Below are 25,468 nucleotides of genomic sequence, written 5' to 3'. Positions count from 1 at the left end.
GCTAGTATTTTGTTGAGGATTTTTGCATGTATATTCATCAGTGATATTAGCCTGTAGTTTTGTTTCTTTGTGACATCTTTGTCTGGTTTTGGTATCAGGGTGATGCTGGTCTCATAGAATTAGTTTGAGAGTGTTCCTCCCTCTGCTATATCTTGGAAGAGTTTGAGAAGGATAGGTGTTAGCTCTTCTCTAAATGTTTGATAGACTTGGCCTGCAAAGCCATCTGGTCCTAAGCTTTTGTTTGTTGGAAGATTTTTGATCATGTCCATAAATATTTACAGTTGTTATATCTTCTTCTTGGATTGATCCCTTGATCATTATGTAGTGTCCTTCTTTGTCTCTTGTAATGGTCTTTATTTTAAAGGCTATTTTGTCTGATATGAGAATTGCTACTCCAGCTTTCTTTTGCTTTCCATTTGCATGGAATTTCTTTTTCCGTCTCCTCACTTTCAGTCTGTATATGTCCCTAGGTCTGAAGTGGGTCTCTTGTAGATAGCATATATACGGGTCTTGTTTTTGTATCCATTCAGCCAGTCTGTGTCTTTTGGTGGGAGCATTTAATACATTTACATTTAAGATAATTATCGATGTATGTTCCTATTACCATTTTCTTAATTGTTTTGGGTTTGTTATTGTAGGTCTTTCCCCTCTCTTGTGTTTCCTGCCTAGAGAATTTCATGTAGCATTTGTTGTAAAGCTGGTTTTGTGGTGCTGAAATCTCTTAGGTTTTGCTCGTCTGTAAATTTTTTAATATCTCTGTCGAATCTGAATGAGATCCTTGCTGGGTAGAGTAATGTTGGTTGTAGATTTCCCCCTTTCATCACTTTAAATATGTCATGCCACTCCCTTCTGGCTTGCAGAGTTTCTGCTGAAAGATCAGCTGTTAACCTTACGGGGATTCCCTTGTATGTTATTTGTTGTTTTTCCCTTGCTGCTTTTAATATTTTTTCTTTGTGTTTAATTTTTGATAGTTTGATTAATATGTGTCTTGGCATGTTTCTCCTTAGATTTATCCTGTATGAGACTCTGCGCTTCCTGGACTTGATTATGTATTTCCTTTCCCATATTAGGAAAGTTTTCAACTATAATCTCTTCAAATATTTTCTCAGTCCCTTTTTATTTCTCTTCTTCTTCTGGGATCCATATAAATCGAATGTTGGTGAGTTTAATGTTGTCCCAGAGGTCTCTGAGACTGTCCTCAATTCTTTTCATTCTTTTTTCTTTATTCTGTTCTGCAGTGGTTATTTCCACTATTTTATCTTCCAGGTCACTTATCCGTTCTTCTGCCTCAGTTATTCTGCTATTGATTACTTCTAGAGAATTTTTCTTTTCATTTATTGTGTTGTTCATCATTGTTTGTTTGTTCTTTAGTTTTTCTTCATCCTTGTTAAACGGTTCTTGTATTTTCTCCATTCCTACTTCCAGGATTTTGGATCATCTTTACTATCATTATTCTGAATTCTTTTTCAGGTAGACTGCCTATTTCCTCTTCATTTGTTTGGTCCAGTGGGTTTTTACCTTGCTCCTTCATGTACTGTGTGTTTCTCTGTCTTATTTTGCTTAACTTACTCTGTTTGGGGTCTCCTTTTCACAGGCTGCAGGTTCATAGTTCCTGTTGTTTTTGGTGTCTGCCCCCAGTGACTAAGGTTTTGGTAGTTCCTTTAACAGCCTAGCTTATTGCTACCCAAGGCTTTATATTTTCTGAAATGTTCTTCGACTAGACATCTGTGACAAGGGTGGCTTCTTCATTCAATCTTTATTTACATGTCATCCTATGTGAAGTGCATTCTTGGCCACAGTTTCTGAAATACCATTTCCTTTGCTCTTAGGTTTACCCTTACCTGCTTTATTTTCCTTTAGTGAACTACAGATCTTCCCTGGTTTATGATGGGCTTATGTCCTGATAAACCGATAATAACTGCAAAATACCATAAGTTGAGAATGGGTTTAATACACCTAGCCTACCGAACACTGTAGCTTAGCCTAGCTTACGTTACACGTACTCAAAACACTTACATTAGCCTACAGGTGGGCAAAATCATCTAACACCAAGCCTGTTTTATAATACAGTGTTGAATAACTCATGTAATTTATTGGATACTGTACTGAAAGTGAAAAACAGAATGGGTGTCTGGTACTGAACGGTTGTAAGTGTCTTGGTCGTTCACCCTGGTGATCACATGGCAGACAGGCACCTGCAGCTCTGCGTCTGTGCAGCATCACGAGGGACTATCTACCGCATATCAGTAGCCCAGGAAAAGGTCAGAATTCAAAATCTGAAGTACGGTTTCTACTGAATGCATATTACTTTCACACCACCATAAAGTCAAAAAATCGTAAGTCAAACCATTTTAATTTTGGGACCGTTTGTAATTACCGCCTGACGTGGTATATGCTCGTGTGTGTAGTAGCACATCCCTGACTCTCCCCAACTCGCGTAAAGGATCCAAGAGAGCAAATGTCTTGTTTCGTTTGCTGCTCTTTTACAAGCTCCTCATATGGTGCCTACGTATAGTTAGATGCTCAGTAAGTACGTGTTGAATGAATTAACGAACTGGCGTAGATAATGTAGTTGTTTATATTTGAAAACACTTTTACATACACTATTTTATTTGATTCCCCGAAGTAGGAGTCAACAGGGGGGCAAATTTCTTTTCTTGCACGTTACACCTATATACACTGGGTCTGATCCCAAAATGATTTCCATAGTGACAGAAAGCAGATCAGTGGTTGCTCAGGGGTTGACGAGGATCACAAAGGGGACGAGGGACTATTTGGAAGCAATCAGGTATTCATTATCCTCGTTGTGGTGATAGTTTCATGGGTATATGCATATATCAGAACTTTCCAAGTTTGTACATTTTAAATACGTACAATTTATTGTATGTTATTTTCCCTTAATAAAGCTGTTTTGCAAAAAAACACATTAGATAACTTTCAAGATCATGCAGCATTTTAATGGCAAAGTTTGGAGCCACATCGGCAGTGTCCTTGGGTCTTTATTAACAGTAACAATTTACAATTTTGTTTACATATTCCTCCACATTGAAAAGGGGACTTTGATTTTAAAGTTTGGAGATGTTCTCCATCACTTACGCTTCATCCCTTCAATTAAGTGAAAATCAAAGAGCCAAAAGTAATTGGATAGTATTTGAAGAATTGCAAGTTTATAGAATTTTCAGAGGAGCAAGTTAGAAAATTAAATGATTGGACCGAGGTCACCTAGAACAGCAGGTTTGGCACAGGAATTAGAAACTGGATAACCCCGAATTTTGTTTCTCAGCATAAAAGCCACATTTCTCTTCCTTCCATTCTTTATTGACAAATTGTAATTTTTTTCCCCCAAAGTACCGAAAATATCTGTTTCTCAAAGTCCTTTGAGTGTGTTTTCTTTTCCTCTTTTGTGAATGAGGCGTTCTAAATGCCTTCTGGCATGTACAAGACTCACTGCGAAGCTCTTTTTTTTTTAATTTACTATTTAAGAGAGGGACCCTCTGTTGAAAAAAAAATACCAATAGAACTGAAGTCAGTGAAGATATCAGCAAGATGTATGTGTCAGGTCAAGTTAAGGCTGAAATCCCATCTAATGTAGTCAAAGAGCCACCCTTTAATTAATAAATCTGTTCCTGAGAAAGCAACTCTTCTCAAATTGATCAATATTTTTCTATTTAAATGTACCCATTTTTAAAATTTTCTGCTGTATGCTACTGAGTACTTACTGAATGTGGAATATACAGAGGGATACAAAGAGGTCAGCCTAACTCTCAAGGAGATGGAATAGAACAAATGACAGGTATTTTGGAATGCAAGGAGCATATGTTTTTGAGATTCTTAAGACCATTTTTTTTGGTCTTGTTTTGAATTGTTACTGAATCTTTACCTTTTAGCTTTAAATTGATTGGTTTATCCCCTTTATTTCACTAACATTCCCAAGACCCTTGGTCAAATAATTTATAATTGTGATTTTAAGCACATTTGAGTACTAATAACTACTTAAAAGTTATGCTTGGTGAATTCTTTCATAATATTAATAATTACTCCTTGGTTATTTATTATGAGAAATTGTGTGTATGCATGTATATGTGCATATGCACATATGTGATTTTCTTAAATTGGGACAACCTTTTCTATTATATTTGCAAGCATCACTCAGTAATCTTAGGCAACCCTATTTGGGCAGAGAGAAAGAAAACAATGGAAAATTAAAACTCCAATGTGATTATTTTTCCATTTGCATCACATCTCACATCTAAACAGACACTAGGATGTTTCCTTGTGTCTAGCTGTGAACATTGAATATTTTTAGTTTCTCTTTAGAATTGGAGACTAGACATACCAGTAGGAAGTTGCTAATGGAAATTGATGCTTTTGCTTCTGGCCAAGCATACCACAGAGATCATGGAGGTAACATCCAACTCATGCACAGAACATGCCTTATAAACAAGAGAAGTCATTGCCCAGGGTAGATTAGTAATATCTGTGTAGAAACAAGCTCTAGCTGGATTGCCAGATACCACTGTGACTAAAAGTTGTTTGTGTCTGCAGAATTCTAAAAGAAAGATCCCTTGCAATTTTTTACATTTGTTATAATTTTCCATTAAGGTTGTAACAATACCACAAAAATGTTTGGTCAAAAAAAAAAAAAAGAAATCTGAATCTTCTAAAAATACTTCTCGTATTACTGATGGCATTTGAGCAGTGTCTCATATGACTTGCTTTGCCAGTCGTCTGCAATCCTTTGGGACTATTTTGAGACTGGATTACCCAATGCTTTAGCTTGAGTTCTCCATATTTTACAAAATCCCCTTCCAGCTATGTGACAGAATGACTAGAAAGTTCTCTATAAGCACTGTCTCCAATTCCCCTCCTGTGGTTTCTCTTGAACCCGTCCATTCAGAACTTTAGTCCCACCACTCCATACAAACAGCTGTGGTCAAGGTCACCAGTGACCGCCCCATGTAAATCAGCCCTCTTTTCATCTGACTTCTGAGCACTCGACATTCTAGGACTTCCTGTCCTTAAGACATGAACTTCTCCTGGCTTCCTGGACGCCTCTCAGTCTCAGCCATCTTCTGACCTCACCACCCGCTCCTCTTAGATCTTCTTTGTTGACTCCTTTTCAATTTCTCACCCTTAAACACTGGCCTCAGCCCCCAGACCACTTCTGTTCTCAGCTATGCTAGTGCCCTCAGTGGTCTGTTCAAGTCTCCTGCTGCCAAATGTCACCTATATGATTGTCTTGGTCAGCTCAGGCTGTCATGACAAAATACCATAAACTTAGTGGCTTAAACAATGGAAATGTATTTCCTCACAGTTTAGAGGCTTGGAAGTCCAAGATCAGGGGCCAGCATGGTCAGGTTCTGGTGAGGCCTCTCTTCCCGGCTTGCAGATGGCCACCTTCTCAGTGTGCCCATCCATGGCCTTTCCTTGGTGCCTATGCATGGAGAGAGAAAGAAGGTAAGCTCTCTGGTGTCTTATTTTATAAGGGCACTAATCCCTTCATGAGAGCCCCACCCTCATGCCCTTATCCAGACCTAATCACCTCCCAAAGGCTCCACCTCCAAAAACTGTCACATTAAGGTTTGGGGCTTCAACATATGAATTTGGGGGGGGGGGACACAAACATTCAGTGCATAACAATGATAATGACCCCTCTGGCCCAGACCTCTCCCCTGAAGTCCCCAGATACATATTTCAGATCACCTGCTTGACATCTCACCCTTAACAGGTCTAAAAATGAACTTCTGATTCCCCCAACAAAACCTACTTCACCAACATCAGTCCATTGCAGCCCTCCCCTGCCAGCTGCTCACACCAAAACCCTGTCATTTTCCTTGATTCTTTTTTTTTTTTTTAATCTCATTTCACATCCAATCTGTCGGGAAATCCTGTTCACTCTCCTTTCATACTGTATCGAGAAATCTAACCACTTTTTACCACCTCTAATACTCTGCCCAGGTCCAAACCACCATAATTCCTGTGGTCTCCTGATGTTAATCCTTGTCCTATTTAGTCAGTTCTTAACAAAGCAGCCCTGGTAAATAAATCCCACCTTTACCTTGTCTCACCTCCGTTCATAACCCTCTGTTGTTTTCCTAGCTTATCGAGAGTTAAGGGTCTACACCATCTGACCACTTGCTTCCTTCCTAATCTCATCTCATCCATTCACTACCTCTCACACTGTCCTCCAAACACACTCGTCCTTTACTGTTCCTGGGACGCACCAGGCACACTCCTGCCCTAAGAAAACTTGCTCCTCTATCTGTCTGGATTGTTCTTCGCCCAGATATCTGCAAGCCTTGCTCCCACCCTTCTTTCAAATATCTTATCAGCAGGACATCCAACTACTGGGAATAAAATAGCAATGCCCCACTCCCGCCCCACTTCTTTCTGCCCCCCACACTCTGTTTTATTTTACTCCCTGTTACTTGACACATTCTCCACTGTCTCATCTATGAGCTTATTGTCTACTGTACATCAGTACAGGGCTTCCCTAGTGGCACAGTGTTTAAAAATCTGCCTGCCAATACAGGGGACCTGGGTTCAAGCCCTGGTCCGGGAAGATCCCACATGCCGCAGAGCAACTAAGCCCGTGCGCCATAACTACTGAGCCTACGCTCTAGAGCCCGCGAGCCACAACTACTGAGCCCACGTGCCACAACTACTGAAGCCCGCGCACCCAGAGCCCATGTTCTGCAACAAAGAGAAGCACCGCAATGAGAAGCCGGTGCACCGCAACGAAGAGTAGCCCCCGCTCACCGCAACTAGAGAAAGCCCGTGCGCAGCAACGAAGACCCAACACGGCCAAAAAAAAGACTGTTAGGAAACTTTTGTACATCAGTAGAAACTCAGATCTCTGAGCTTACCGTTCTACAGCTCACCTGTATTACACCCAGGTACTCAATAAATATTTCTAGAAGGACCGAAATCTGTCTTTCATGCTAATTCTGCTTAAGTGAATGCAGTGCCACTGCTCTAAATCTGAAACAGCCCCGAGTTTCACCAACGTTTCTCCCTTCCTAAAGTTTTCATTGTGGGATCAAAATAACAATTCAGACTCCTTTTGCTCTCAGTTGTTTTAAACGGCACAAAAACACTGTGTAGGTTGAAGTACTTGTCCCGTGGAAAGGGTACAGAGTCTATGATTCTGCCTTCTGTTAATGCTTGTTTCAAAGCATAATGTTTATGTATCAGTTGAACTGCTATTATAGAAGATAAAGCTGGGAGAATGCATGGATGCCTGGATGTGATAGTAATTTGGGTTGGGTTTTGTGTCTCCAGGTTACTTCCAGCCTAGGGGAGGGACTCTACTTGTCCAGTGCCTGTTGTGATGGGGCAGCCCAAGACGATTGCTTGATAAATTCTTTAGCCTTTAAAGCAAGTAGAGGTATTATGGGCTTATCACTTCTTTCCCAGGGCTTTCAGTAGGAATACCAACAATTGTCGTTTTGATCTTGAGACATTTAGGGGTGGGATGGGGGGACTCTTACCTCTGAAAGCAGGGAGAAAGGTTATTGACGATACATCTGGAAGCAGGGCTTGTACTTTGCTGGCAGTGATGGGAAGACCTGGGGACATGGATCTGGGCAGGACCACTTTGTCATCACGGTCCCTTCCCGCCCACCACTCCCAGAGCTGCTTTTGCCACCCTCGGACATCTGTTCTTTATTGTGATCGTGTGGTGGAGAACAGAAGCTACTTTCAAAAGGCAGCACTGAAACTCCAAAGGGAAATGGGGAGGAAGAGGAAGTAGCCATGTGTCATGTCTCTTAAATGCCTCTTCAGCAAGTACCAGAGGAAACAGAAGGTAAAGGTACGATAATGTCTCTTAGGGTCTTTTGAGGGCAGACTGGAAAGCTCAGATTGTCAAGCCCAGCCCTGGAAATTCATGTCACGGGAACCAGTGCCCAGAGCCAGTCACTGCGGGCTGGAGGTGGGGCCTTTCTGGGGAGGGACTGTGGCTTCATCTTGTTACCCTCTTGCACCTAGAATTCCACTGGCAGCAACTCTCTTTTTCCACTTGCTTATAAAGCAAGAACAGGCATACAAGGATACCTCTGTCAGAGATTAGATAAACCTTACAAAAGCTTTGTAAAGCCCCCTTCCAACCAGGACAAGGGCCACCAAGTGACCTAGGTTGGCACACTTGACCGGCAGGTCCATCTCAACCCCATTCTCTCTTCTCTGTGGCTCACACCCTTGAACACACGACTGTGATCCTGAGCGCCCATCTGGGCCTTAGAGAATGCTGTGTCTCTTGGGACCCCCTTTATTCCTCTGGCCAGGGCTGAGAGAAGGACATTCCAGATCTCCCCAGAGGGGCAGGGTGTGGAGAGGGCTGAAGACAGGAGACACAGAAGAGGCTTCCAGAAGAGCCACACCCTCTGGCCTGGGCCCAAGGACAAAGGAGGAGCGGCAGGAAAGACACAGGGAGAGGGGAGCAGGCAGGCGGCCAGGGACAGGCCTTGGAAGGGCCTCACCCACCTCTCGCTCGATCACTGCCCACTCCAGGCTGGAGTCCGGCTAGATTTGTCTGGGAGGGTCCACAGGGCAGCTGTGGCCTGTTTGGCGGAGGGGAACATTTATTACAGCCTGGGAAATCCTGTTGAAAGGCTCAGAAGAACCCAGTGGTGAACAAACAACAGAATAATTAGCACATAATCGTCATGGTAAAAATGTGAAGCTTAAAGTCACCGAAGCAGTTCACCAGTGTAAACAACGTGGAGACACTAAAAGCAGCTCCGCGTGACTCAGCTTTCCTGCCAACATTCAACCAAAAATAAAGTAAGCAAATCTCTGGAGAGGTAGAGGACACTCAAGTACCCTGGTGCGTGAGGACCGCTCAAAAAATAAACGTAAAATCACCTGTCGCTAGAAGATTCTATTCCTAGCGCTGAGGCTGATGTTCAGGAAACTTTCCTCATCCTTCTGTGTCACAGAGCCTGCCTGGGGCAAGATCACAGAAGCTCCCATACTGTGTGTCTACATATCTTTAAAGCTGTTAATCAAGCCGACAAGCTATTAGATAGAATATGTTCTAGCCTCTCATGCTTTGACCAGTATACCTCCGTAACAACGTAGAAAGGCACTTTTGCTTTTAGTGTTTTTGAAATTCTCAGAGTCCTCTGCTGGATCATGAGGCAAAGGGGGGTCCCCCTCACCCCCTACCTGCAGCAGTGCCCCTTCCTCCTGACTCTCCCTCCGGCTCTTTTCTCATTTCACTTGTGAGTGATGCCCGACTGCAAACACAAGCTCCCTCAACGCGCCCTGCAGGTGCCCGAGCCTTGATTCCCCCCCGCCCTCAGCACTTGGGGTGCACATGCCGATGTTGGGGTGAGGGGGTGCTCCAAAGTGTAGCCCCCGGGACAGGGCCCCTCTGCCACCTACTCATCCAGCACGTAATTCAACCCTCATTCCATCAGGACTTAAACACATAAGCCGTGCCCTTCCATCAGATGTAGACGTGTGTAACTGAATCCCTTTGCCGTACAGCAGAAATTAACGCAGCGCTGCAAATCAACTATGCTTCAACTAAAAGCAATCAGATCACAGGCATTGAGGGAAGCTGATCATTCCTGTGAGAGGGGCACCGGATGGGTCAGTTCCTTTATGTTTCTCATGTGACAGAGGAAGTCTCTTGTTTAAGAGCTTTGAAATGAAGGCGGGTGAGATGTGAATTCCCCTAATGGCCCACACCCTCTTTCTCACTCCACAGACAGAAAAGCAAAGAGTGAGATGTGAGTGTTCTGGAATATTCGTCAGTGGCTACCTATGCTCAGAGTATCACCCTTCGACCAAGGCCCTCCCGGCTTTCCGGCTCCATTACCTGCGTGGGTGCTGCCCCCCACCCAGGCCTGAGGGTGGCAAAGGCCAGCTGCTTGCAGACAGATGGGTTTTATCCCCCAAATATTTCACTGAGGCGCTGGGGAACGGATGAGTCCCATGAGAGTCGCAGATGGACAGAGAGTAGAATTACTGGGGCCAAGAGCCCCGACGGAAGGCTGGGCCTCCAGAGGAGACCAGGATGTGGAGTCCAGGAATGAGAGTGAGGAAGGGAAGGATGCAGGAAGAGGTAGCACCAAAGGCTCTTTGGGGTCCAAGCATCCCACAGTTACTGCTTTTAAAACATGAATTTGAAAAAGTGGGGAGTCTGTCTAATGAAATAGAATCCACAGATATGGGTCTACTGGCATTTGTTTACAACATTTGTCATCAAAGGATAATTTTTATTTTTTGTCATTCACGTGACTTAGGTAAAAGTATAAGGAAGCAGCACGGTTCCCATTTACCCTGAAAGTTTCCTCTGGAAATTGTTGACGATCCTGAGGTTTGCTTACCGGAGGAGAAAAGAAGTTTGTCCTGTCAACACCTCCCAATGTCTTTCTCCCCCAGTTCAGGGACCGGACAGGTTGTCTCTTTTCAAGTAGAATAATTTTCATATAATAATAGAAAATAAAAGAAATTATGAACAATAAAACTCATAACACTATATATGGGTGGGTATTTTTAAATCTACAGGTAATTTATATAAAAACCAGCATTTCATACTGAAAAGTTTTCTAAAGATATATTCATTCATCCATAATAATTACTGGTTATTATTATGTAAGACACTAATAATTTAGTATAGAAGAAAATAAATTTCCGATTAACTCAGATGGTTTCTCACTAATGTCCATAATCTCTGGGCTTAAATCTGATAATCAGTATGATTGAAGACCATGCACGATGTATAAATCTCCTAGTGGGATGGGTATATATACATTTTGATTTATAGTCAAAGTCTTTCTGATACTTGGAAAACATTCATTGGAAATTCTGTAAAAGTTGCACTTTTCTTATCCATAAAAGGCCAATTAATTTTTTTCTGGGACCATGATAATTGTACTTTTATACTTGTGTTCTTCAAGAAAATCTGCTTCCTTTTGTGGCCTTTACTCTTTGGGTCTGTATTATAGAATTTCAACACCCACTTTTTTATCAAAAGCCAAGGAAAACTTGCAAATTTCCATAACTACATCCAGGTTTAAGCTCTTAGGTCAGATCTGGGTGCTCTGTGGAAGCAACACTATTTAGATAGTATTATTTTAACACTTAAAAAAATGATTTATTTTTTAATTTTTTTGGTAGGAAAAACTACAGAAAACCTAACAATATAATAACATAGTAGACATTACTGAAATTAAACAGATGCTCGCGTCTGTTTAACACCTAAGAGGCAGAGTGGCACAGTGGTTAAGATCATTAGCTGGGTGAGTCATACAGGTTACTTCTCTTTGCCTCAGTGTTCCTCATCTGTAAAATGGGGATAACTACAATAGCAACCTCATAAAGAAGATTAAATGAGTTAATCTGTTTGGAGAAGGTTTAGATCAGTGCCTGGCACACAGCAAGTGCTATGTAAGTTGTCAAATTTTATTTTTTTTATTCCCCCCCGCAAAGCTTATCAAAATATAGTTAGGCTGACCTCTGGTAGCCCTCAAATTTTAAAAAGAAAGGTAATATTTCTATAATAGCTTCAGACTTCATATGTTTTTAAAGAAGTAAAATGTAAAACCCCATCTTCTCTCCTCCCTCCTTCTTCTTTCCCAGAGCTAACCGACCCCTGCGGTTGGAGAGTATAACTGCCATGCAAGTTTTGGTGCTTGTGCTATATTTGGTACACGCATAAACAATATATATTACTATTTTGTGTTATAAAACTTTACATAAATGGGATCATACTGCACGTATCCTTTTGTAACTTTCTGTGTTCACTCAACTTTACCTTTTGGGGATTTATCCATGTTGGTGAATGTGGTTCTACTTCATTCATTATAACTGTTGTTGACAATTCCATTGTATGAATGAACCACTGAGAACAAATCAATGAGAAATAGTGCCACAGTGAGCACCATGGAGCCAGTGACCACACATGAGATTTTTATCTGTGATGGATAATTTACAAGAAATAGCGAGCTTACAGTATGCACATCTGACATTTCACCAGGTGTCCTAAAATGATTGCGCAAGTTTTCACTTTCACCAGCAGTGAATAACAGACCCCGTTTTCCCATGACTTCGCCAGTAATTGAGGTTATTGGATTTACTGACTTATGCCTATCTGGTGGGTATAAAATAGTGCATCATTGTTACCATTTTTATTTCCATAATTACTGGTGAGATTGGGCGTTTTTATATTTATTGGCTGCTGGGGTTTCTTCTGCCATGCGTTGCGTATTTATATCCATTTTTGCATATCCACTATTGCCCATTTTCTATTTTCTTATTGATTTATGAGGGTTCTTTCATTATTCGGACTACTAATCCCTGGTAGAGCATGTGAGTTATAAATATCTTCTTTCAGACTCTGGTTTGTCTTCTTTACTTTGTTTTCAGTGTCTTTTGTAGTACAGAATATTCATTTTAATTAAGCAATACTTTCTGGGAGTTACCTGACAGTCCAGTGGTTAGGACTCTGCACTTTCACTGCCGAGGGGCCCAGGTTCAGTCCCTGGTCGGGGAACTAAGACCCAGAAAGCCATGTGGTGCAACCAAAAAACAAAAAAAAAACAAGGCAATACTTTTCTCTGTGGTTTATAGTTTTTATTTCTTTTAAAAGTCTTTCCCTCTACCAGTATGCAAGGATACAACACCATGTTTCATTTTATTTCATAGTTTAGCTTCTCACACATAGGTCTTTAGTCCAGTAGGAATTTATTTTACTTATGTTGTAAGGAAAGGATATATTTTTTACTTTTTCCATATGGTGCCCCAATTTTCCTGACACTGTTTATTGAATAGTTGTTTCTCCATGGACTTGTACCACCATCTCAGTCATACCAAGCTTTCATAAAACCTGTGTCTTCTTCTAGGCAATCTATTTTGTTCCATAGTCCTGTTTGTTCTATCCCTGTGCCAAGACCACACTGTCCTAATAGTGTTGATATCTGGTAGGAAAATACTCCCTCTTACTATTGTTCCTCAAAATTGACATATTGTTATAAGTGGTATGTTTTTATCAAACTGTATTCTCTGATTTTTTTCTAGTATTTGGGGTTGCCTTCGAGTCTCTATATTGGTCTTATATTATTCAGTCATATTCTAACACTGTGTCTACAGGTTTCCTTGGATTCTCTGTTATATCATCTGAGAATAATCACAATTTTGGTGATCCCTTCCAATCCATATGCCTTGTATTTCTTTTTCTTGTATTGACTGGGACTTTAGCTGCAACCATAGTAAAAATTCTGAATTTGAAGAGAACGCCTCTAAGATTTCATCATCGAGTGCTATGCTTGTGGGAGGTTTTTGGTGGATGCCTTTCACCACATTAAGAAAGTTCTCTTTAATTCTTTTTTTTTATTTTATTATTTTTTAATTTATTTATTTTAATTTATTTTTGGCTGCGTTGGGTCTTTGTTGCTGCACGTGGGCTTTCTCTAGCTGTAGTGAGCTGGGGTTACTCTTCGTTGCGGTGCGAGGGCTTCTCATTGCAGTGGCTTCTCTTGTTGTGGAGCATGGGCTCTAGGTGCACAGGCTTCAATAGTTGTGGCACGCGGGCTCAGTAGTTGTGGCTCATGGGCTCTAGAGCGCAGGCTCAGTACTTGTGGCACACGGGCTTAGTTGTTCCGCAGCATGTGGGATCTTCCTGGACCAGGGCTCGAACCCCTGTCCCCTGCATTGGCAGGTGGATTCTTAACCACTGTGCCACCAGGGAAGCCCTTTAATTCTTAAGTTATTGTATTTTTTTTTAAATTATGGATGTGTTTTGGATTTTTCTTAACATTTTTCTGACACTATCAAGATTACTGTAGAGTTTCTCTTTACTTATTTATTATTGCAGAACATATTAGTACTAGATTTTCTAGTGTTAAACCATCTTTACACTCCTGAGATAAACTCTTCTTGGTCATGATGTACTTTTTTCATACATTGCTAGAGTTGCTTTGCTATTATTTAATCTAGGAGGTTGCATTTAAATTTGAAGTCTTTCCTTTTATTACATTCCTAATATCCAGGTGAATACTAGCCTTATAAAATGAGTTGATATGGCAATGTTTAATTTAACCAGCAGTTCACCGTAAGTGTAAGAAAGAATCCAGTTACAGTTGTAGTATACGCACAGTTATGTTTCTCACAGCATTTTCTTATAATATATATTTTTTATAATTTCTGTTGCTGTTTTTCTTCTAACTTTATTTATTTATTTTTTTTGGCTGCATTGGGTCTTCATTGCTGCATGTGGGCTTTTTCTAGTTGTGCCGAGCGGGGGCTTCTCTTGTTGCGGAGCACAGGCTTCTCATTGCAGTGGCTTCTCTTGTTGCAGAGGATGGGCTCTAGGCACGTGAGCTTCAGTAGTTGTGGCAAGCAGGCTCAGTAGTTGTGGCACATGGGCTTAGTTGCTCTGCGGCATGTGGGATCTTTCCGGACCAGGGCTCGAACCCGTGTCCCCCGCATTGGCAGGTGGATTCTCAACCACTGCGCCACCAGGGAAGTCCTTATACTATGTTTTGCCTTAATTGTCGAGTAAGCTTTAAGATTAAATTATTGACCTGGCTGCTGTTTCTCTGAGTGACTTTGCACTGTAACCTCTTCACAGTCAAGTGTCTAACTCTCCATGTAAGAGGGCAGTAAGACCCACTAGGAAGGACTGGCTCATGGCACCAGAAATCAGCATCTTATATATGCACACCTTTAACACAGCTTGAATTCCAAAAGTTATCAACAGATACCAGTGTTTTTTAGAGAAATGCTTTGGGATGCTCACTTCAACAGTATTATCATTTCACTTGAGTCCCAACTGTACTAAGTTGTCTGGAACAAAACCAAGTTAAGGGATTAAGCGCTCACGGTGCCGTTACTAAGACTCTGTGTCAAGAATGAGTACCTCCCAGAAGGATCTCTGTCCACCGACTGCTGTCAGTCAGGTTGTTGGGTGGGCAAGACGCTATCATATTTAACTTTTATACAAACTTATTTTTTAACACATCCTGTCATGATTCTAACACGTGTTGCTCCACAGTCATGACTCTTTAAAGCACATTCTAAATTAGCATTTCGCTTAAAATTGCTGCTGCAATTCTTCAGTCCCTCATGAAGACTTTCCATAGGGTCTTCATCATTCTCCAGTTATAACTCATAGAAGATAAATTAGTTAAAAGACTTAACAAAGTCTTGCCTTGTCTTTAAATATCACATGTCTGAAAGAAATAAGAAAATATCTGATTGATATAATCCATTTCAGTTACTGCGGCAAAGATTTGGTATTTACCTAAATCAAAGACACTAAAAGCTGAGAGTAAAGTTATTCCCTACCCCTCCCCCCCCCAGAATAAAAGAGCATCCAGACTTCCTGCGGAGAACAGATTTTCTATTATCTTCTTCTTCCGTACAAGGCAACGCTCAACATCTTGCTTTGTCACCTACTTGAAAAGCTATTCTGTAGGAAGGGGCGTGGCAACCTGAGTCCTCTCCGGGATGTGAAATGTTTCCGACATCAGAGGGCATGGTAGCCCTTTTCAAGGAACACATGTGGCCTGGTCTTCAAATTGCTGCTGTGTCTGAAACAAAATGTCAGCTGGTGTTGGACCTGAATTGTTAACTTCTACATAACAGTGTCATTTATGGAACCACTGTGTAGGTTAGAACACAGGGTGTGACCCTTGGTTTACCACTGTACCTCCCATTCCTGGCACAGTATAGAGGCTGGTCTCTTGAATGAGTAGAGCCATCTCTGCAAGTCCGTCCAAGGTACATCTCAGTGCATTACACTTCTTTTTTAAATCATAAGACTCTTAAATTCAGTCTCTTAAGGATAACACCACGACATTAACTATCCTAGAATCTTTCGCTTGTATTAAATACCAATGTCTTCCCCATTTCGGATGCCAGTTTACATTCTACCAGCTCCACTTATAGTTTAAATATGTTCCCCTCCCTTGGCCCATCACTTCTGGCTTAAAGAATTACCCAATTAACTGAATAGGAACCCTAACTGGCCAGTCTCTTTAGATCTGTGAGGCCCAATTAACTGAATAGGAGCCCTAATTGGCCAGTCTCTTTAGATCTGTGAGGGTCATCTTTTAAGATGATCGAATCAAAGCATGCTAATTTGAGAAAATATAAAAAATATAGAAAATCATGAAGAAAAGAGCATCACCCAGGAACTTACCACCCAGAGACAACCTCTCTGGACATTCATCAAATAGGAAGACTAAACCATGAACCTGATGAAACCAAGGTTCAGGCCCCTATAAATAAATGATTTACTTTCATAATGAATTTTATGTTTCTAACTTGGTATTCTTATTCTGAAGGAGGTCCCTCAAAATTGTAATAAGCTTCAGGACCCACAAAACTTGGATCCCTCACTGCCATTAAGGTGATTAATTGATTTTTTAACATCTAATTCCTTTCTGTTTTATAACATACTTTGCCACTTAAATACAAATTTTTTTCTCATTGCCATTTTCTTTTAGAATTCCTTTTAATAACAGTGTAGTGTTCCAGTGAATGGATTTATTATATGAACTGATTTATTAAATGAATCCTCTAATGTTGGAATCTACTCTTCCTCCCCACCCCCCCACCGCTTATTCTTATAAACGATGATTTATTGAGCATCCTGGTAAGTATATCTTTGTGCATAAATGTGTAGAAGTTGAATTACTGGCTCAAACCATATGTGTATTTTGGGGGCTTTTGACGCATATTGACAAGTAGCTCTTTGGAGAAGTGGTATCAACTTTCTTTCCCAACAGTGGTTTGTGAGGGAACTCATTTTCCCAGCTCCTGTCAGCACTGTTTATTTTATTGTAAAAACTTTTGCTAATTTCACAGGTATAAAAAGCTATCATTATTTTAATATTTATGTTTTTCTTATTAAGGTGAAAATTGTCAGTTTTCAATCAGAAAGTACTCTGAGAGCTCTTTATATTTTTAGGGCATTAGCCATTTGCCAGTTACAATGTGTATTGATTCGCCTAGGCTTAAACTGGATTTGGAGAAACGGAGGCATTTAGGTCATTTGGAATTGTCACCATCATCTGCCTGCAGAAAATGCCGTTTAGGGGAAATTGTGGAAGGCATTCCAGAAGGCAAGCCTACGTCTGATTAAGTTGTGGCCATGTTACCGGGAGAATTGAATTCGTTTCAGCTAAAAGATATCTGAGCATCTATTATGTACCTAGCACTTTACTATCTGTTACCCTTTGATGAATACAGCTAATTGTAATGCAGAATTTAGCAGAAATGCAAAAGCCATGCTTGCAATTTCAATAAGACATACTTGAGAAAAGTTCCTCAATTCTTAATGGAAAAGTGTTGGCGGAAGATGGCTCAGAGATAGAGCACGTGCTAAGCAGAAGTGGTGGGAAAGTCCCCCAAGTGGGTGGCACAGCGTGGACAGTGAGCGTGCTTCATAAGGTCACAGAGCGGCACGATGTCCAGTACAACTATGATGTCCTAGGAATGTGGCGTGATTTGGGGTAATAAGGCAACGACGGGAGGCTGAGGTCTCTTTTAGTTGGTTTGGGCGGCTGTGACAAATTACTGAAGACAGGGTGTCTTAAACAACAGTGTATTTCCCACAGTTGCAGAGGCTGGGAAGTCCAAGGTCAAAGTGTCTGGGTAGGACCCACTTCCTGGTTTGCAGTTAGCCATCATCTCATTGTATCCCCACAAGCCAGAGAGCAGAGATAGAAAAGAAACTCTGCCATGTCTGTTCTTATGAGAGTGCTAATCCCATTGGGGAAGGGGCTCCACCCTCATGACCTAATTACCTCCCAGAGGCCCCACCTCCAAATGCCATCACAGTGGGGATTAGGATTTTAACATGAATTTTGGAGGAACACGAATATTCGGTTCTTAGCAAGGTAACACAGTGAAAATTGTTGCGTGCCATATGAAGATAAAGAACATCTTAGAAGATGTCCCGCATTCTGGAATGAATTCTGAGATTCAGAAAATTATGAGGATGTGTAACACGATGTGACCTGCCAAGTACACTTAATTTTTTGCAGAATGTCACCAAGAGTTCTTGGTGACAAACACACGTTCCATTTGCAGAGCCATTGAGATGGAAGAACCCAAGTGTTCAGGCTTCTCAGAAGGTCTGCAAGTGCTGTGAGGTTCCTTTCAACACTCTTGCTTTCAGGGCTCTACGCCTTCCCCTACTCCCCCAGCATGTGCATTATTTCTAACCATGTGTCATCATTTGCTTCAGTTGACTTCAAGACAGGAATATTTTTTCCAAGCTGCCCCCATCATGCTTCCACATCTTCAAGCAGATGGTCAGGCTAAAAGTGTGAGGACAGCTAAGATGGTCCAGAGAGGCCAGCTAGAGGAAATGGATGTGGCTAAATGCAAAATTTTAGAGGCTAGGCTGTGTGCTTCCAGGGAGAGATTGTGGCTTCTGCGGATTGACAAAGTGGGATATATAAGTTAGTTAAGCCATTTTACCACCTGTGACTTGTGGCAAGTTACTTGGACCTTCTGAGCTACCTTCTCCGTATCTGTGAAATGGGGCCATAACACCGACCTCATCAGAGATGCTGATTCAGTGAAATTACATGCGTACCGTTCCTGACACACAGCAGACATCCTATAAATGCATTTCCCACGTCCTCTTCCCTTCTTCACAAAAAGGGAGTTTATCATCTAAAGTCCTTCAGCCTTCCTCTGGATCTGGAACAGCCAGCACTAACTCAGCGCGAGGGAAGAACGCCAGAGCATGCTGAATCCCATCGCCGTGCCAACAACACGCCATCGTAGATTCAGAAAATTCCTTCTGAGTTTAAGCATTTCTAAATACCTTTCCCGAACTGAGAAGGCAGAGCGAAGCAAGTGTAAGAAGACTCTTCTCCTCTGTGTGTAAAGGCATCTTTTCCGTCTTCTGTGGATTTTCACGACCCGTAACTGGACTGTGTACCCAGCTGGCAGCTGTACCAGCCAGACCCCGAAGTAACTGTAGTTTAGCCCCAATCGTTTTTTTCACTCAGAGCAGCCTACAAATTCTATTTCAAGCACACACACGTACAGAATGCAGATGTGGGAATGAAAACCAGGCCCTTTCGGGGAATGAGGCCGTGATATTTGACTGTAGTGAGGCCACTAGTGGCCCATGTACAGGGGCCCCACCCAGGCATAGTTGGGGCTCAGACCTCAAGAGTGGTTTTGGCCTTTGGGTATGACATTAGCAATCACGTGGACAGTCACCACATCTCCCGTTCGGGGCAAAGACGTTGCACAGTCTATGATCAGACAGGCTTGAAAGGCTTTTTCTGTACACTGAAAAACGTGTAACAGCATGGAAATTCTAGAAAACTAACTCTCTGAAGAAGCTAAGTATCACGCAAAAGGTCTACTCCGATCAAGGAAATGGCCACTTCAGAACGTGCTTCTCGTGTGTATCCAGACCAGGAACGAGATTCCTAGGCTGTTCGCATCATGCAGAAAAAGCTCTTATAGCCCAGATGGATCCCAAAATGAACATTCCTTTTGGATGACTAATAAATCATCCATTCATTCATTCAACAAGTATTTATTGAGAACCTACTATATCATTGGTAGTATCACAGGTACTAAGGATGCCCTGGTGAACATCAACAAGAAACATTTTTAAAGAAATCCCTGGCCGAATTCCCTGGCGGGGAACTAAGATTCCACCAGCCGTGAGGTGCAGCCAATAAATAAATAAATAAATACATAATAAAAAATTAAAAGGAGACAAGAGGAATTGGATATATTTTTTTAAATCCCTGGCCTCATGACGCTTCCATTTTGGCAGGAGAGACTGACAATAAACAGTAGTAATAATGAAAATATGAGTTACAGTGTCTAGTGAAAAACACTCAGGAAGAAAATGAAGCAGGGATGGGGTATGAAATATGAGACAGAGTGGGTGCTGAAATTTTGGAGAAGGTGGTGAGGGGAGGCCTCTCTGGGAAGCTGACTTTAATGAAAGACTTGATGGATGGTTTGGATAAATATAGACTTAGATCAAAAATATTTCCTCCCGGGTTTTCGAGGCTGTGTCTCCATTGTCTGGTTTCTGGGCTGCTGTTAAGAAAGCGAATGCCCTTCTGACTTCTCCTTCTTCCCTTGTGACTTTCTCCACACCCGCTGGGAACTTGTAGGAACCTCTGTGTTTCCCCTGCCATCTGGAACGTCTCAGTGACAAGCCTGAGTGTGTTGAGCGTTTCATGAACACTTTCAGTCTCCAAGCTCATGTCCTTCAGTTTGGGGAGAAAAAAAAAATCTTATAATACTTTTGGAAAACTGCTCTGTTTTTCCTGACCTCCTTACCCAAATCCCCATTATTAGGAATTGAGAGGCTCTGAAGTCATTCTCTATTGTTCTTACGGGTTCTCACCTTTTCCCCTCTCTTAGTTGTTTTGCTGCCCTTTTTGAGATTTCGTCAACTTTTTCTTCTCCACTGAATTTGTCATTTCTGTTCTCATGGTCCCCAGAGCTCGCTCTTGCCCTCCAAATTTCCCCTTTTTTTGGACTGTCTCATCTCTTCTGAGTTTCTGTTTTCTGTTTATTTCTCACATGAAAGAGGATTTATGAAATGTCTATTAACCCTTGCTAGTCTGTTCATGCATAAGCGAGGCACGGTTGTACTCACTGGAAGCTTTTATATATGGCCCAGGGTGCTTCACGATAGAGTGACCGGACAGAATCGAAACCTTACCCTCAAAAATCTGTTGGTCTGTTCTTGGAGGACAGTCAGCTTTCCTCCAGTTTCCTGACCAAGACGTCAGCCCTTTGCCAGAATTTTGTCAGAGGGCACCTCATGCACCTTCCCCTGTGCCTCGTGACCCAGAATCCAGTCCGTGGGTTCAACGTCTTCAGTGGTTCTGCTGTGGCTTTGGGGAATCGCCTGGCTGAATGGGGTAGACAGGAGGACGGAGGAAGCGTGTTGCACCATTACAAAGATTCAGCCAGCCCTCATGCTTTCCACTCACTCTGCTTTCTTAGCTTCAGAAGGATCTGGTGCCTCTTTTCCTGAACTTCCCTGGCCCTGCAGTTATGCAGAGTTCTGTGCTTGAAGACCTAGGTGTCAGCTTTCTCTCGTCTGCTGCTGTCTCCTCTCTCCTCCCCTTAATTCTTTGATTTACGCTTTTTTAATTCTTCATTGTCATCTGAATGGAATTTCAGAAGGAGATAGACATAAATGGGTTACATGAACTGCCATATTTTAGCACAAGTCACATTCTGTTCTGTTTTGAGTCTCTCCTGCCAAAAATTACTCTATTGGTCCTGGTAGCGTGCCTCAGGAGATTCTCACAAGAAGTAGGAATCAAAACGAAATGTCAGGATCTTCCGTCCCGACGCAGTTATCTATCTCTGAACAGCAAGTGACCCTAAACGTAGTGACCTAAAGCAACCACAGTTGTTTATTTGCCCATGATTCTGCCATTTGGGCAGTGTGTGGAGGGGGCATCTCATTTCTGTTCCACGGGACATTGGCTGGGACAGCTCTCCTGGGACTGAGGGTTCCCCTCTCAAGATGGTGCACCCACATGACTGGCCAGTGGTCCTGGCTGGAGAATGGGTGCTCAGCGAGGGCCGTCAGTCAGGGCTTCCGTTCTTCTTCATGTGGCCTCGGTTGGGCTCCGTGGACGCTTGGTTCCGTGAGGGAGCGTCCAAGACCACACTCACCGAGAAGGCAAGCTCTCTTGTGCAAACTCGTATTGAGCTTCCGTTTTGCATCACACTTGCTAGTGTCCCATTGGCCAAAGCAGGTCACACGGCCAAGCCCAGACCCCACGCGGGAAGGGACACTCCACAGGGCCATGATGGCTGGGAGGCATGGAAGCTTAAAATGCTATGATCCTGTGCTTGTGTTGTTCTTTGTGTAACTGATTTGTTCCATTTTCTTTCTGACACATTGGGGCACCAGGCTCTTGTAGATATTTTCATTTGATATAAACATTCAATATGTATTAGAGCCACAGAAATGCATTTCCACTTAAAACATTTCTGAATGGACATAAAGACATAACCTATGTCGTTTACCTGTGGCTATAATGATTGTGTTCCTGGTCAGTGAAAGACGTGGGAAAAAATTCACCCTGTGGGGTCAAATTCCTAAATATACCTTTCAAGGCAATTGAGTGTTGTTGTCTTTTGCCTTAGGTTACCAAAGGTTAGCTTCTTGTCCTTTTGGTTTTAAAATAGTTGAAAATGAGCCTCTTTAACACCTGCCCGGACTCCAAAGAATAAAAGTGGGTATTTACATCATAACCAGAGAGTGCATTTCTTGGAAATTCCAAACACGTGTCTCTTGTGACGTGCTTTGTAAGCGTGTCCGGAACATTCCTGCCTGTGGTAGGGCAGAAGTGGCTTAGCCTGTGCTGTGTTCCGTGTGAGTCTTGGTCTGTGACTGATAACTGTGTCCATCTTGTGTGCAGGGGTTCTTTATCTCCAGTACGGAGATGAAACCAAGCAGCTCAGGATGCCGAATGAAATTACAAGTGCAGACACAATCCGTGCTCTCTTCGTAAGTGCCTTTCCACAGCAGCTCACCATGAAAATGCTGGAGTCGCCCAGTGTCGCCATTTACATCAAAGATGAAAGCAGAAATGTCTATTATGAGTTAAATGATGTCAGGTAAGCTGTTACGTCATTTGTTCGTGTGCGTGTGTCCACCATCTTGCGTTGACGGTTGGTACCGACTCCCTATCTCTTTGTGTTCCAGTGAAGAAAGCACACCTGTTGTCCTGATGGGCAGGTTTATTTTATAACCAGGTGTGAAACCACTATCTGGTTTTCTAGAACTTATTGACAAGGTTTGGTTTACAAAGGTGAGGACAGACTTCTCCCACACAGATCTTTGTATGTTACTTCTGAAAGGAATGGAAGAAATGAGCCAGTCTGCTGTTTATGTAAGAGTTAGGGGAACTAAGGCCCAGAAAGATCATATGAGTTGAAGGTTATACTTACAGGTGGAACTTAACCAACTCCTTCTCAAGGGTTCTTGTCATCACAGACAGAGCCTGTAGACATTTTAGGTAATGATCTCACTGGCCTATTCTTTATACGAACAAGTAAGAATAGAAGCAGTGGACTCTATGCTATTGTCCACAAGAAAGGAGGCTAAGAAGCATTCTCCTTTTCCATTTGTTTCTTAAATAGTTGGCCTTTACTAAAGGATCCCACTTTCTCAGTGAGCTTTCTCCTGGGCTTCTAGTAAAATGTACTCTAAAACGAGGCTAAATGGAGTCATGCTGTGGCAGGTGGCATGGAAAGAGAAACATCTTTATCAACCGGAGTGGTGTTGTGCATAGAATAGAAGGGACCATCTGAGCTCTTCCAGCCAAACAAGCCTGAGAAACAGGACTTAAATCAACGCAAGTAAGCAGTCGCTAGTATAGCCGCTGAACATTCTAGAGCGGAAGAAAATGATTGAGCGACTCATCCAGCCCTTTCATTTGATGGGACCAGAACCTCAGATGCATAAATGTTAAGACTTACTCAAGATCATGTAGCCGATTAATTTCTAAACCCAGACCCAAACCTGACTGTCCATATTCCTGGCCAAGAATTTTTTATTCCCTCAGAATGTTCTCCCCTCAACTCATCTGGGCCCCAAGTTGGACTTGTGGATCCCTTCCCTGTGGGGATAGCAGACTTTCCTGTTTCTTCATCATGGAATTAATAGGAACTACTTTTTTTATATATGCCTTTATTGCATAATAAATGTAAACTGATAAATATCTAACAGTGATCTGAAATGACATATTTAGGCATGTACCAAGGCATATGAGTAATTTAGAGCTTTCACGGTTCGACACATGCCCTCAGGTATAGGTGCTATATCTGTTACCCAACCTTCCTGCTTTTTAAAAACATGTTTCAATATTCATGGGTTTCAGAAAATTCACGTTTGTTTTTTGAAATAAATTATTAATCAAGCTGTCACAAAAAAAACCCTGAATTTACAAAGCATAAACTTAAACATGAGGTAATCACACGATATTTAGAGAGTATGTTCACAGTAATATAATCCCATGTAGTGGTTTAACATGGACAACCATCTTCTTGAATGTCTGCGTTTTGCAGTTAGAGAACTTGAGAGATATGGTAATAATAAATGCACATGAAACTACACAAAGCCACTTTTGATTGTGGAGCTCAAGGCTGATGAGATTATTGTAAGCAGTTGGACCCCACTGTCTTGCAGCCCGTGCAAGAATTTTTGTATTGCAATGAGTCACGATTTTCTAGAGGCTTTCCCAAGCCTCAGAGTATGACTACTAAGACTTTCTGCACACATTCTTTGGGAATGTTGTGACGTAGTCACAAAAGGAGAAATGGGAGGGACGACAAAGAGGAAAAGGTACCCAAAACTTCCAAACTGAGATGATCTTTCTTGATGCAAATTCAGTTGATAAAATATTGGATTGGCCAAAAAGTTCATTCTGGTTTTTCCATAAGATGTTATGGAAAACCTGAATGAACTTTTTGGCCAACCCAATAAATGAAAGCAGAGCTTGAGAGAAGTGATCACTTTAAACAATAATAATTTTCAGTTAGTTTGTTTCTATTTGCGGACGTGATGGTCTCCTTGATTCTTAGGCTGCGGTATTGATAGCCTGATTTTTTAAAAATCTCATTTAAAATGTTTAAGTGGAAAGTCCTTGGTTTATAAATTTGTCTATAATTTTACTTTTTAGTGTTTTGATTTACATATAAAAAGTGGATCTAAAAATATTTAAGTGGATAAAATGTGTTTATGTGGTGATGATTATAATATTTATGTGAGATGATCACATGTATGTCCTTTCCAAAGAATTATTATTCTTTGCTTTTATGCATAAAATGCCCCAAGTATATTTTATTTTATTTTATTTCACCATCAGCATTAAATAGAACCTCGCTCCTTACAAGAAAAAAAAAAAAAATGTAGCGTGTAGATTTTACCTGAAGACACTGGCTTTAGTCTTCTAAACCCAGAGACAAATTTCATTTCACATCCAATATTTTTGAAGTGACGGTATATTTGTTAAACATTTGGTTCTTTCATCATGGTGTTGGGTTCTCCATCTTTTCCTTAGGGAAATGCTACAGAGAGTTTAGGCTGAAATTCTGTGTTGTAAATGTTGCCATGGTAAACGCAAGCTGGGCCTTTGCTGTTGGTTCATCTTGGATGAACATGTTTCTAAATTAATAAATCAACCTCCTGTGTTTTAAATACGTTCAGACCCACACTGAGTTTTTTTCATGGCTCAAGTAAGGTTTTCAGTTTCTTTACATCGTCCCTTGGGACTTTGCCCCCTCCTCCTCCTCCTCCCAGCCACAGGGTGAGTTCCTGTAGTGAATCCCCACATCCTTTTCTTCCGCAACCTCTTTACCTCCTAGTAACTTAGTCCCTTCTAATAACAAGGACCGCACGCCTCCGCCTTAAGCAGACTTCTAATGAGCTGCTTGAAATTTGGAGCAATCGTGCAAGCTAGTCATTGCTTTAAAGCAACCACTGACG

General features: G+C 41.7%; 1 protein-coding gene across 12 annotated transcripts in view; it reads left to right on the top strand.

Moving 5' to 3' along the window:
* Positions 1–25,468, top strand: part of KIAA1217 (KIAA1217 ortholog) — a 319,334-nt gene that overhangs the window by 179,053 nt on the left and 114,813 nt on the right. For 11 of the 12 annotated variants that reach the window (XM_024765955.1, XM_024765947.1, XM_024765939.1 and 8 more), the window contains exon 4: positions 22,398–22,596. In XM_024765955.1, the coding sequence (XP_024621723.1) occupies positions 22,398–22,596 (199 nt within the window). Of the gene's footprint in view, positions 1–22,397; positions 22,597–25,468 lie in introns of those variants that run through there. The other variant, XM_024765963.1, reaches the window with a different exon arrangement.

This window comes from Neophocaena asiaeorientalis, unplaced genomic scaffold (genome assembly GCF_003031525.2).
Source record: "Neophocaena asiaeorientalis asiaeorientalis breed wild unplaced genomic scaffold, Neophocaena_asiaeorientalis_V1.1 scaffold217, whole genome shotgun sequence".
NCBI lineage: Eukaryota > Metazoa > Chordata > Mammalia > Artiodactyla > Phocoenidae > Neophocaena > Neophocaena asiaeorientalis.
Note: the sequence above shows the minus strand (reverse complement) of the source record. Positions and strands in the feature narration are given on the sequence as shown.